Source organism: Pseudopipra pipra, unplaced genomic scaffold, assembly GCF_036250125.1.
Source record: "Pseudopipra pipra isolate bDixPip1 unplaced genomic scaffold, bDixPip1.hap1 HAP1_SCAFFOLD_135, whole genome shotgun sequence".
NCBI classification, from domain to species: Eukaryota; Metazoa; Chordata; class Aves; order Passeriformes; family Pipridae; genus Pseudopipra; species Pseudopipra pipra.
Window position 1 is genome coordinate 1 of NW_026990614.1, and position 12,891 is coordinate 12,891.

The following is a 12,891-nucleotide window of genomic DNA, read 5'->3' on the forward strand; positions in this document are numbered from 1 at the left end:
TGGCGGGTCGGTGACGCTCCCTTTTCCCTTTGGTTTTTTTTCCCGGAGCAGAGCGGGAGCAGCTTCCACGTGTTTGACCAGGGCCAGTTCGCCAAGGAGGTGCTGCCCAAGTACTTCAAACACAACAACATGGCCAGCTTCGTGCGCCAGCTCAACATGTGTGAGTGCAGCGGGGGCACGGGGAGCTGCTTTTCCAGCCGGGAGCCGCCCTGGGAGCGCGCGGGGTCGGGAGGGGTCGGGGGAGACCGGGATCAGCTCCGTCCTGGGCTGATCCCACGGGCTGGGCAGCAGGGAAAGGGGGAATTCTGCCCCTCTGCCCCCTCGGGTGAGACCCCCCCCCCTGCAGCTCTGGGGGTTCCCAACATTCCTGAAGGATGGGGAGCTGCTGGAGTGAATCCAGAGGGGACACGGAGCTGCTCCCAGGGCTGGAGCCCCTCTGCTCTGGAGCCAGGCTGGGAGAGCTGGGAATGTTCACCTGGAGAAGGGAAGGATCCAGGGAGACCTTGGAGCCCCTTCCAGGGCCTGAAGGGGCTCCAGGAGAGCTGGAGAGGGACTGGGGACAAGGGCTGGAGGGACAGCACCCAGGGAATGGCTTCCCAGGGTTAGGTGGGATAGTGGGAAGGGATTCCTGGCTGGGAGGGTGGGGAGGGTCTGGGATGGAATTCCCAGAGGAGCTGTGGCTGCCCCATCCCTGGGAGTGTCCAAGGGCAGATTGGATCCCCCTGGGATGGTGGGAGGTGTCCCTGCCCATGGCAGGGGGTGGGAATGGATGATCCTGAAGGTCCCTTCCCCCCAAACCATTCCCAGATTCCACGATCGGCCGCAGGGCCCTCGCTCAGGGGCTTCTCAGGCCGTGCAAGGACCAACATCAGCCCCCTTTCCCCTGGAAGTTTCGGGTGGGTCTCTCGTTCCAAGCAGCATTTTTTAGGATGAGAGTTGTTCCAGAGCCCTCCTGGAGCACCAGGGATGCTCCAGGGCCGGGCTCTGCTCCCTGAATTCCCCCCTGTTCCCTCTTTTCCCAGACGGCTTCCGCAAGGTCGTGCACATCGAGCAGGGGGGCTGGTGAAGCCGGAGAAGGACGACACGGAATTCCAGCATCCCTATTTCATCCGGGGCCAGGAGCTCCTCCTGGAGAACATCAAGAGGAAAGTCACCAGCGTAAGTCCAGGCTCCACATCCCCGGGGGGAGGCTCAAAAAACCGGGATTGATCCCAAAACCATCCGCGTGCCCCCGGGTTGGGATGTTGGTGAAGGTGGGGGGGTGTGGGATGGAAGGGGTGGAACACCTGGATTACATTAACTCCCAGTGTATATCCCAAATAGGAACCTCCCCGTTTTCCCTCTGGACTCCCAGCTGTGCTTTCCAGCTGCCCCCACATTCCTTGGAATTCAGAGGTGCGACACTTGGCTTAAAAAATTCCCCCCAAGGCACTTTCCCGGGTTGATCGTTTAATCCCGAAGTGCAGGCTGGAAAAACAACGTTCTACTCCTTCTTCTCCCAAGTATCAATCCCAGGAACGTGCAGGTGGAGCAGCTCCTTCCCCTCCTATCCCAGGGGGCTCTCAAATAATCCCACATCCCGCTTTTCCCTGAGGGATTTGGCTCCTCTGGACGTTTTCCCCGTGGGATGTAAAGAGGTCTTGGAGATTTCTGCAGGTGTTTTAACCCTTCCCTGGCAGATTCCTGCCTTTCTGGAGCAGTGGGACCCTCCTGGATGTCCTTCCCTGGCAGATTCCTGCCTTTCTGGAGCAGTGGGACCCTCCTGGGTGTCCTTCCCTGCCAGATTCCTGCCTTTCTAGAATAGTGGGACCCTCCTGGGTGCCCTTCCCTGGCAAATTCCTGCCTTTGTGGAGCAGTGGGACCCTCCTGGGTGTCCTTCCCTGGCAGATTCCTGCCTTTCTGGAGCGGTGGGACCCTCCTGGGTGTCCTTCCCTGGGAATATTTTACCAGGAGCTTCTCCCAGAAGCCCCGTGGTGGGAATGCCGAGGCCGATTTTCCCCCTCAGAGCCGTTAATGACCTTGCTAATTGCCGACCCCCCTCGGCTTCCCTGTGCTGGCAGCAGAAATCCGGCAAGGAAGAGAGTTGGGTTTTTTTCCTGGTTTCTGCCCAGATTTGCTCCTGGGCTTTGTGGCTCCCGAAGTTTTAGGGACAAAAACGCTGGGATTTTTCCAGAGGTGTGATTGATTGACGGACACAGCTCTGGGTGGGCCCTTCTCCCCTGGGCGCCGAGTGTCTGATCCAAAAACGTCATTTTTTTTTAGTTTATTTTTCTATTTTAATTTATTTTTGTAGCTCAGGAGGGAATTTGGCAAATCCCAAACCCCCCAAGAAAAGCAGCCCCGGTGGGCACTGCTCTGCCCCCCCTGCCAGCACCCGCTTGGCCGGGCAGGAGAGGGGCCACAGCTGATTTTAAAACCCCCAATTCTTCCACCTCAGCTGCCCGTTTTGGGGGCAGGAATTGTAGGAATTGCCCCCCCTGAGAATCAGAGAATCCCAGAATCAGCTGGGTTGGAAGGGACCTCCGAGATCATCCAGTCCAACCCTTGATCCAACCCCGCCGTGGTTCCCAGCCCGTGGCACTGATGCCACATCCAGGGATGGAGAATCCCCCCCTTCCCTGGGCAGCCCATTCCAATGGCTGAGCACCCTCTCTGGAAAGAAATTCTTCCTGATATCCAACCTAAACCTCCCCTGGCACAGCTTCAGACCCAGCCCTCTTGTCTTGCTGATGGGAAAAGAGACCAACCCCCAGCTGGCTCCCCCCCTCCTGTCAGGGAGTTGCAGAGAGTGAGGAGGTCTCCCCTGAGCCTCCTCCTCTCCAGGCTGAGCCCCCCCAGCTCCCTCAGCCTCTCCTCATGGCAATTGTGCTCCAGTCCCTTCCCCAGCCTCATTGCTCTCCTCTGGACCTGCTCCAGCCCCTCCATGTCCTTCCTGAGCTGAGGGCCCAGAGCTGGACACAGCACTCCAGGGGTGGCCTCACGAGAGAAGAGCCCCTTCCCTGCTCCTGCTGCCACCCTGTTCCTGAGCCAGGCCAGGATCCATTGGCCTTCTTGTCCCCCTGGACACACTCTGGCTCCTGTTCAGCTCCCTGCCCATCCCAAATCCCAGCTCCCTTCCTGCCTGGCTGCTCTCCAGCCCCTCTGGCCCCAGGGGTTGTTGTGGCCAAAGGGCAGGACCCGGCCCTTGGCCTGGTGGAACCTCATCCCCTTGGAATCAGCCCATGGATCCAACCTCTCCAGGTCCCTCTGCAGAGCCCTCCTGCCTTCCAGCACATCCACACTCCCCCCCAGCTGGGTGTCACCTGTCCCCTTGTCCCCCCAGGTGTCCAACGTCAAGAGCGAGGACGTCAAGGTGCGGCAGGACAACGTCACCAAGCTGCTGACGGACATCCAGGTGATGAAGGGCAAGCAGGAGAGCATGGACTCCAAGCTGGTGGCCATGAAGCAGTATGTATGTGGGATGGGCAGGACGCTCCCAGCGGGGCTTTCCCGAGGATTTCCGTTGGTTTTTAACCCTTTTTTCCCCCCCCCCGTCGTGTTCTGTGGGAGAAGTTCGGACGCTGCCCAAAGACGCGCCGGGTTGGCCCCCAAATATCACATAAAGCCGGTTTTTGGGGACCTCTCTGCTCCAGGGGATCTCTTGGGAAGGCTGTGGGGAGTTTCAGGAGCTTCTTTCCCGGGCTGGAATTTGGTTTTTTCCCCCTTTTGGATTTGTTGTTTTGCTGCCCGACTCCCGTGTCCCGTCGTCCTTTTGCCGCTCCGGGGCGTCCTCGGGTGGTTTGGGATAACTCTGCTGTCCCAGCCCTGTTCCTGCTGCTTCTTCCCTGTTCCCAGGTGGATTTTTGATGGATAGCCCCCCCCTCCAGGGGTTTGCTGGTGGGTTGGGAGGCAAATCTAGGGATTTGAGTCCCATTGAACCCCAGTTCCTGACCTGTGGAGGTGCCCAGGGTGCTCTTCCTCCCCCTCAGGGCTTGAGGCCTTGAACACTTCCAGGGATGGAGCAGCCACAGCTTCCCTGGGAATTCCATCCCAGCCCCTCCCTGCCCTCCCAGGGAAGGATTTGGGGCTGGGGGTGCCTGATTTCCCTCTATAAATCAGATTTTAAAGCTCTTTTCCCTCATTTAACTCCCCGGAACGTGGAGTGACCGGCACGTCAGGGGAGTCATTTTCTTCCCAGCTCCTTCATCTCTGCCACTTTTCCCAAGGAATTTGGTCCTGGATCTTAGGATCCAGCAGCTTTCCCTTCTTGCTGGATGAAGCAGGGCAGTGGGAAGGGGTTAAGAAATTCTTCCCCGGGAGGGCAGGGAGGGGCTGGGATGGAATTCCCAGGGAAGCCGTGGCTGCCCCATCCCTGGAAGTGTCCAAGGGACAGGTTGGAGTGACCTGGGATAGTGGGAGTTGTCCCTGCCCGTGGAAAAGGGTGGGATTGGATGGGCTTTAAGTCCCTTCCCAGCCAAAGCATTCCAGGACTCCATGTGTTGGGATGAAACCCCGGGGCTCATTCCCCTCCGGGAGGATCCAGCTGTTCCCTGGGCTGTTCCTGCTCATTAGGAGCAGTCATTAATTAGCAGGAGGCTGGGAACCACTAGATGGAGTGCAGGGAGCAGCTCTGGGATGTGCTCTGGGCGCTGGGAGCTCCCCCTTCCTTCCAGGAATTACCCAGTTAATCAGGAAACAAAACAAAACCAACCCAAAAGAGGCCAAAAGAGGTGGGTGTGCAATTCCTGAAATGGGAAATGCTGGAATTGGGGATTGTTGGGAGCCCATCAGGGAAATGGGAACGTAAAGAGGGGAGAGGATCCCAATTAAATGAGTGATTAAATGATTAAATTCCTGGTGGTTCCAGTCCTGGATCCCTGGATGCTCCCAAGCCTCTCCCAGGGCCCACCCTCTCCTCTCTGTCCCGGGTTTTCCTGAGGAGTTTTTTACCTGTTCCTGAGGGTCTGTGTCGTGCTGCACCCCTGCAGGGGGGTTATTCCACATTATCCCGGGTTTTTCCAGGTTATTCCCTCCCCTGCACCACTCCAAAGTCAACACCCATCCTCCTTTCTGTAGGGAAAAAGTGGATTTTGGGGCTCAGCCCTTCAGCCCGGGCCTGTCGTGCTGCTGCTCCAGGGAATCTCTGGAGCTGGAAGCTGCCAGAATTCCCTGGGAATGATGGCTTTGAATCATGGAATGGTTTGGGGTTGGAAGGAGCCTTCAAGGCCACCTGAGAGGGCAGGGACACCTTCCAGGTCGCTCCAAGGTCCATCCAACCTTTGTCCCTCCCGGTTTGGAGGCCCGGAATTCCCGGTGGTTGGACGTAGGAGAGCTCAGTCAGCCGTTGGCTTTGGGGAAAATGTGGATTTCTGGAATAGTTTGGGTGGGAAGGGACCTTTGGAGGTCATCCAGTGCAGCTCCCTGCCCACAGCCAGGGGAGGGAGTGTGTGGGAAAAGTGCTGAGTCACGGAGCAAACCTCGGGAACAGAGGCAGGAAGGACGGAAAGGATGGAAAACCTGCTGAGTAACGAGGGGCTGAACCAGCTCAGCTTTTTTTTTAGGGACAGGGAAGAAGGTGAGGGGATGTGGGAAGTGATTCCAGCCTGAGGAGCAGCAGCTCCGGGGTTTTTAAGTGAAAATAATTAAATGGAATTAGCAATAAGCTCCCTGCTCTCAAGTGGGAGGAATTGTTGGAGTAATGGGTGGAAGACTGAGGTACAGGTGGGATATTGGGGAGGAATCCTTCCCTGGGAGGGTGGGGAGGGGCTGGGATGGAATTCCAGGGGAATCTGTGGCTGCCCCATCCCTGGGAGTGTCCAAGGCCAGGTTGGAGCAGGCTGGGATAGCAGGAGGTGTGGGAATGGCTGGGAATTCAGGTCCCTTCCCACTCAGAGGTCCTGCAGGTCCCAGAGGTCCCTTCCAGCAGGGAGTGGCCGTTAATGCCATGGAATTCCAGCAGGTTCCTTGTGTGCTTCCCCTCCTGCTCCTGCAGGGCTGGCTCAGCTCAGCCAGAGCCTGCCGGGCCCTTTCCCTGGGAATTGCCGGGAATTCAAACCTGTCGGATCCTCGGGAGCGTTTCCCTGGATCTGAGGCTCCTTCCCAGCTCCAGGCCTGGAATTCCTGGTGCCCCTGGGGCCTTTAGGAACGTTCTGGCTCAGCCTGGGGTGTGTGGGAGCAACTCTGTGTCCTTTAGGGGAGTGACCAGCTCAGGAAGGCAGCACTTGGATTGTTTGCCCTCTGCGTCGGCTGCAGGGACAGGGAAGTGCTTGGAATCCCAGGGAATCCGGCCTGAGGGAGCTCTGGGATTCGGGATTGCTCCGTGTTTGCCCTGACAAGGTGTTTTTGTAGGTTGGAAAGGCCAGGAAAGGGGGAATTCTGCCCAGCTGGGGTGAGACATACACACCCCCCTTGCAGCTCTGGGGTCTGACATTCCTGAAGGACCCCAGAGAGTCCAGAGGGGACACGGAGCTGCTCCCGGGGCTGGAGCCCCTCTGCTCTGGAGCCAGGCTGGGAGAGCTGGGAATGTTCACCTGGAGAAGGGGAAGGATCCAGGGAGACCTTGGAGCCCCTTCCAGGGCCTGAAGGGGCTCCAGGAGAGCTGGAGAGGGACTGGGGCCAAGGGCTGGAGGGACAGCACCCAGGGAATGGCTTCCCAGGGTTAGGGGGGATAGTGGGAAGGGATTCCTGGCTGGGAGGGTGGGGAGGGGCTGGGATGGAATTCCCAGAGAAGCTGTGGCTGCTCCATCCCTGGGAGTGTCCCAGGCCAGGTTGGATCACCCTGGGATAGTGGAAAAGTGTCCCTGCCCACGGCAGGGGGTGGGAATGGATGATCCTGAAGGTCCTTTCCCACCCAACCCATTCCATGTTTTGTGCCAGCCGGGCACTGCAGACACCCCAAAGTCCTGGAATGCTGGATTATTGTTCCCTGTTCCAAATCCCAGCATTTGGGACACTCCCTGTTTCTCCCAGTCCGGGGCTGCACTTGGAGCACCAAGGACAGGCTGGATGGGCTGGGGGGGCCCAGAGGATCCATCCCCACAATCCATCCCCACGCTGAGGGGGTTTTTTTGGGAAAACACAGCCGGCACCCTGTGACCCATCCACATCCCTGGGAGTGTCCCGGGCCAGGTCGGATCACCCTGGGATGGTGGGATGGCACTGGATGATCCTGAAGGTCCCTTCCTTCCCTGTGATTCCCTGAAATTCCACGATCCCTCCCCCTCACGCCGGGGGCAAGGGGGTCAGACGGATCAGGGGGGTCAGACGGATCAGGGGGTCAGATGGATCAGGGGGTCAGACGGATCAGGGGGGTCAGATGGATCAGGGGGTCAGATGGATCAGGGGGTCAGATGGATCAGGGGGGTCAGACGGATCAGGGGGACAGATGGATCAGGGGGTCAGACAGGGCAGGGGGTCAGACGGATCAGGGGGTCAGATGGATCAGGGGGGTCAGACGGATCAGGGGGTCAGACGGATCAGGGGGTCAGACGGATCAGGGGGTCAGATGGATCAGGGGGTCAGACGGATCAGGGGGGTCAGATGGATCAGGGGGTCAGATGGATCAGGGGGTCAGATGGATCAGGGGGGTCAGACGGATCAGGGGGACAGATGGATCAGGGGGTCAGACAGGGCAGGGGGTCAGACGGATCAGGGGGTCAGATGGATCAGGGGGGTCAGATGGATCAGGGGGGTCAGACGGATCAGGGGGTCAGACGGATCAGGGGGGTCAGACGGATCAGGGGGGTCAGACGGATCAGGGGGTCAGACGGATCAGGGGGGTCAGACAGGGTAGGGGGTCAGATGGATCAGGGGGTCAGATGGATCAGGGGGTCAGACGGATCAGGGGGTCAGACGGATCAGGGGGGTCAGACAGGGCAGGGGGTCAGATGGATCAGGGGGGTCAGACGGATCAGGGGGTCAGATGGATCAGGGGGTCAGACGGATCAGGGGGGTCAGACGGATCAGGGGGTCAGATGGATCAGGGGGGTCAGACGGATCAGGGGGGTCAGACGGATCAGGGGGTCAGATGGATCAGGGGGTCAGATGGATCAGGGGGGTCAGACGGATCAGGGGGTCAGACGGATCAGGGGGTCAGACGGATCAGGGGGTCAGATGGATCAGGGGGGTCAGACAGGGCAGGGGGTCAGACGGATCAGGGGGTCAGACGGATCAGGGGGTCAGATGGATCAGGGGGGTCAGATGGATCAGGGGGTCAGACGGATCAGGGGGTCAGACGGATCAGGGGGTCAGATGGATCAGGGGGGTCAGACAGGGCAGGGGGTCAGACGGATCAGGGGGTCAGACGGATCAGGGGGGTCAGATGGATCAGGGGGGTCAGACGGATCAGGGGGGTCAGACAGGGCAGGGGGGTCAGACGGGAGCCGCCGTCGCTTCCCGGTGATTCATCGGCTCCGTTGGGCTCCTCCGGGAGCCGCGGGCGGATCCGTGGCTCTAATTCCAAACACGTTCCGGGGGAGCAGGAGCTGCCCCCGTGTCTGCACCTGCTCTCTCCTCTTCCCCCCCGGCTCCAGCTGGGATTGCTCCGTGTTTGGAGCTGCCGGGTGGACTCCGGAGCTCCCCCTCACCCCCCTTTCCCCATCCAGACCCCGCCACTTCCCGAGGCCCCCGTTGCAGCGGGATGGAGCAGCCAGAGCCCCTCCTGACAGACATAAATCCGGCAGAGCCGGGGCTGGGCCTCTGCCGAGCGATCCCTCGGCTCCGGGATTGTTTTACCGGCTGCAGCCGCCGGTAAATCATCCCGGGATAATCCCGAGCCCTGGAAGCGGCTTTATGGCTTCGGGCTTCCCACATCCCCGGCTGGGGGAACGGGTTTGGCAGGAGCACACGTGCTGGAGACGTCGGATCCAGCGGCTCCAGGGCAGGGAAGAGCCGAGTCCGACCTGGGAGCGTTTCCCTCCTGCCTTCCAGGGGCTTGGGAAGCTCCTGGAAACCGGCTGGGGGATGAGGAGCTGCCCGGCTTTAGTCCCGGGTTTAGTCCCGGGTTTAGTCCTGGGTTTGGAATTAGGTGGAGCTTTTCAGCCCGGTTTGCTCTTCAAGGGAAAAGGGGGAAAGGGGAAGGGAAAAAGAGGGGAGAAGGTGAAGGGAAAAGGGGGAGAAGGTGAAGGAAAAGGGAGAAAATTAAAGGGAAAAGGGGAGAAGGTGAAGGGAAAAAGAGGGGAGAAGGTGAAGGGAAAGGGGGAGAAGGTGAAGGAAAAGGGAGGAAAAAAAAGGAAAAAGGGAAGAAGATTAAAAGGAAAAGGGGAGAAGGTGAAGGGAAAAAGGGGAGAAAGTGAAGGGAAAAAGGGGAGAAGATTAAAGGGAAAAGGGGAGAAGGGGAAGGGAGAAGGGGGAGAAGGTGAAGGAAAAGGGGGAGAAGGTGAAGGGAAAGGGAAAAAATTAAAGGAAAACATTAAAGGAAAAAGGGGAGAAGGTGAAGGAAAAGGGGAGAAGATTAAAGGGAAAAGGGGGGAAGGGAGAAGGGGGAGAAGGTGAAGGAAAAGGAGGAGAAGGTGAAGGGAAAAGGGGAGAAGGTGAAGGAAAAGGGAGGAAAAAAAAGGAAAAAGGGAAGAAGATTAAAAGGAAAAGGGGAGAAGGTGAAGGGAAAGGGAGGAAAAAAAGGAAAAAGGGGACAATATTAAAAGGAAAAAGGGAGAAGGTGAAGGGAAAGGGGGAGAAGGTGAAGGGAAAGGGAAAAAGTTAAAGGAAAAAGGGGAGAAGATTAAAAGGAAAAGGGGAGAAGGTGAAGGGAAAAAGGGGAGAAGGTGAAGGAAAAAGGGGAGAAGATTAAAGGGGAAAGGGGAGAAGGGAAGGGAAAAAGAGGGGAGAAGGTGAAGGAAAAGGGGGAGAAGGTGAAGGAAAAGGGAGGAAAAAAAGAAAAAAGGGGAGAAGATTAAAGGGAAAAGGGGAGAAGGTGAAGGGAAAGGGGGAGAAGGTGAAGGAAAAGGGAGGAAAAAAAAGGAAAAAGGGGACAAGATTAAAAGGAAAAAGGGAGAAGGTGAAGGGAAAGGGGGAGAAGGTGAAGGAAAAGAAGGAGAAGGTGAAGGAAAAGGGAGGAAAAAAAGGAAAAAGGGGAGAAGATTAAAAGGAAAAGGAGAGAAGGTGAAGGAAAAGGGGAGAAGGTGAAGGAAAAGAGGAGAAGGTGAAGGAAAAGAGGAGAAGGTGAAGGGAAAGAGGAGAAGGTGAAGGGAAAAGGGGAGAAGGTGAAGGGAAAGGGAAAAAATTAAAGGGAAAAGGAGAGAAGGGGAAGGGAAAAAAGAGGGGAGAAGGTGAAGGAAAAGGGAGGAAATAAAAGGAAAAAGGGGAGATTAAAGGGAAAAGGGGGGAAGGGAGAAGGTGAAGGAAAAGGGGAGAAGGTGAAGGGAGAAGGGGGAGAAGGTGAAGGGAGAAGGGGGAGAAGGTGAAGGAAAAGGGGAGAAGGTGAAGGGAGAAGGGGGAGAAGGGGAAGGGAAAGGGGAGAAGGTGAGGGGAGAAGGGGGAGAAGGTGAAGGAAAAGGGGAGAAGGTGAATGGAAAGGGGAGAAGGGAAAGAGGGAGAAGGGGAAGGGCTCTATGGGTGTGGCTGCAGGTCTGTCCCACCTGGATGGGCTGGGAAAAGGGGGAAAACCGGGGCCAGGCTGGGGAGGAAAGAGGGAACAGGGAGGTGGGATGTGCTGGGGAGCTGCTGTGCTTTGGGGGCTGTGTCCTGCTCCTGCTCCTGCTCCCAGGGCGTGTTCTCCACGGCTGGAATGGGAATGTCAGTGCTGCTCTTGGATGCTGCTCCCTGGGCACTGGGGCCAACGAGCTGGGGCTGCCCCTGGATCCTTGGGAGTGTCCAAGGTCAGGCTGGAGCAGCCTGGGATGGTGGGAGGTGTCCCTGCCCCGGGCAGGGGGTGGCACTGGGTGGGATTTAAGGTCCCTTCCCACCCAAACCATTCCAGGATTCCACAGGAGGGGGGTCCAAAGGAGGGACGTGAGGATGGAGAAGGTCTGGAGGTGAAGCCGTGTGGGAGCAGCTCCGGGCACTGGGATTGTCCAGCTGGAAAACAGGAGACTGAGGGAGGATTCCTTGGGATCTGCAGCTTCATCCCGAGGGGCAGCACAGGGACAGGAGCCCAGGGAATGGCTGGAGATGGCTCAGGTGGGATCCTGGGGAAAACCCCTCCTGGGAAGGGCTGCCCAGCCCTGGATCCCCATCCCTGGGGAGGTGGCACTTGGGGACACGGGCAGGGCTGGCCTGGGTGGGATCAGGGGGATTTTCCAACCTGATTGATTCCATGGGCACATCCCAAAGGCTGCCAGGGTTCAAGGAGCGCTTGGACAATGCTCTCAGGGACAGGGGGGGATTTTGGGATGTCCTGAGCAGGGCCAGGAGCTGGATGGGTGATCCTTGGGGTTCCCTTCCCACCCAGGACATTCCATGACTCCCTGAAAAGGCCGGGATGCTGTCGGGAAGCAAAGGCTCCCGGGGCGGCCAAACCTCTTCCCAAAAGAGTCTTCTGGAGGCAGCAGAGATCCACGGGATTCCCTGGAATCCATCCCAGCCTCCGGGGCCTCATCCCACGCAGCTGAGCAGCCCTGGATGGCCGGGAGCAGGGAAAGGGCCTTTCCCTTCGCGCGGGGCAGCGGCTCCCCCGCGGAATTCCGGCCGTTCCCGCCGCAAGGAGCGGGATGGGGATCATCCAGGGATCCCAGGAGATTTAATTGGTGCTGGATTCCCTTCCCAAAACATGGGAATGGGGAGTTGAGGGGCTGAGGCGGCGCTGGCGGGTTTGCTGGAGAGCTGCTGGAAATCTTGGAGCACAGGGATGTCTTGGATGGGGTGGGATTGCAGGAATTGGGGTGGGATTGCAGGAGTTGGGGTGGGATTGCAGGAATTGGGGTGGGATTGCAGGAGTTGGGGTGGGATTGCAGGAGTTTGGGATTGCAGGAGTTGGGGTGGGATTGCAGGAGTTTGGGATTGCAGGAGTTGGGGTGGGATTGAAGGAATTGGGGTGGGATTGCAGGAATTGGGGTGGGATTGCAGGAGTTGGGGTGGGATTGCAGGAACTGGGGTGGGATTGCAGGAATTAGGGTGGGATTGCAGGAGTTGGGGTGGGATTGCAGGAATTGGGGGGATTGCAGGAGTTTGGGATTGCAGGAGTTGGGGTGGGATTGCAGGAGTTGGGGTGGGATTGCAGGAGTTGGGGTGGAATTGCAGGAGTTGGGGTGGGATTGCAGGAATTTGGGATTGCAGGAGTTGGGGTGGGATTGCAGGAATTTGGGTGGGATTGCAGAAGTTTGGGGTGGGATTGCAGGAGTTTGGGATTGCAGGAGTTGGGGTGGGATTGCAGGAATTGGGGTGGGATTGCAGGAACTGGGGTGGGATTGCAGGAATTTGGGATTGCAGGAATTAGGGTGGGATTGCAGGAATTAGGGTGGGATTGCAGGAGTTGGGGTGGGATTGCAGGAGTTGGGGTGGGATTGCAGGAGTTGGGGTGGGATTGCAGGAATTGGGGTGGGATTGCAGGAGTTGGGGTGGGATTGCAGGAGTGACATCCATTCCCACCCCCTGCCATGGGCAGGGACACCTCCCACCATCCCAGGGTGATCCAACCTGCCCTTGGACACTCCCAGGGATGGGGCAGCCACAGCTCCTCTGGGAATTCCATCCCAGTCCCTCCCCACCCTCCCAGCCAGGAATCCCTTCCCAATATCCCACCTAACCCTGGGAAGCCATTCCCTGTGTGCTGTGACCGAGAAGGTCCCAAGGAAGGCCCAGCTGTGCCCTCAGAGGGTTTTTAGGATGCCCAGGCCTGGCCTAACCCCTAACCCAGCTCTCCCCAGTTTCCAGGGGGTCCCCCCTCGTTTCCCTCCCCCTTCCCTCAGCTCCCCTGGCTGAGCTCCGGCTCCTCCAGCCTCGTGCCCAGACCCTGGGCCGGGTTTTACGGCCCCAAAT

General features: G+C 58.4%; 1 protein-coding gene across 1 annotated transcript in view; it reads left to right on the forward strand.

Annotated features, from left to right (window-relative positions):
• Positions 1–6: 6 nt before the first annotated feature.
• Positions 7–12,891, forward strand: part of LOC135408036 (heat shock factor protein 1-like) — a gene marked incomplete at its 5' end in the record, with an annotated part of 53,826 nt that continues 40,941 nt past the window's right edge. The window contains 4 exon segments of the mRNA XM_064643406.1: positions 7–160; positions 1,023–1,058; positions 1,061–1,158; positions 3,323–3,447. Of these exon segments, the coding sequence (XP_064499476.1) occupies positions 7–160; positions 1,023–1,058; positions 1,061–1,158; positions 3,323–3,447 (413 nt within the window).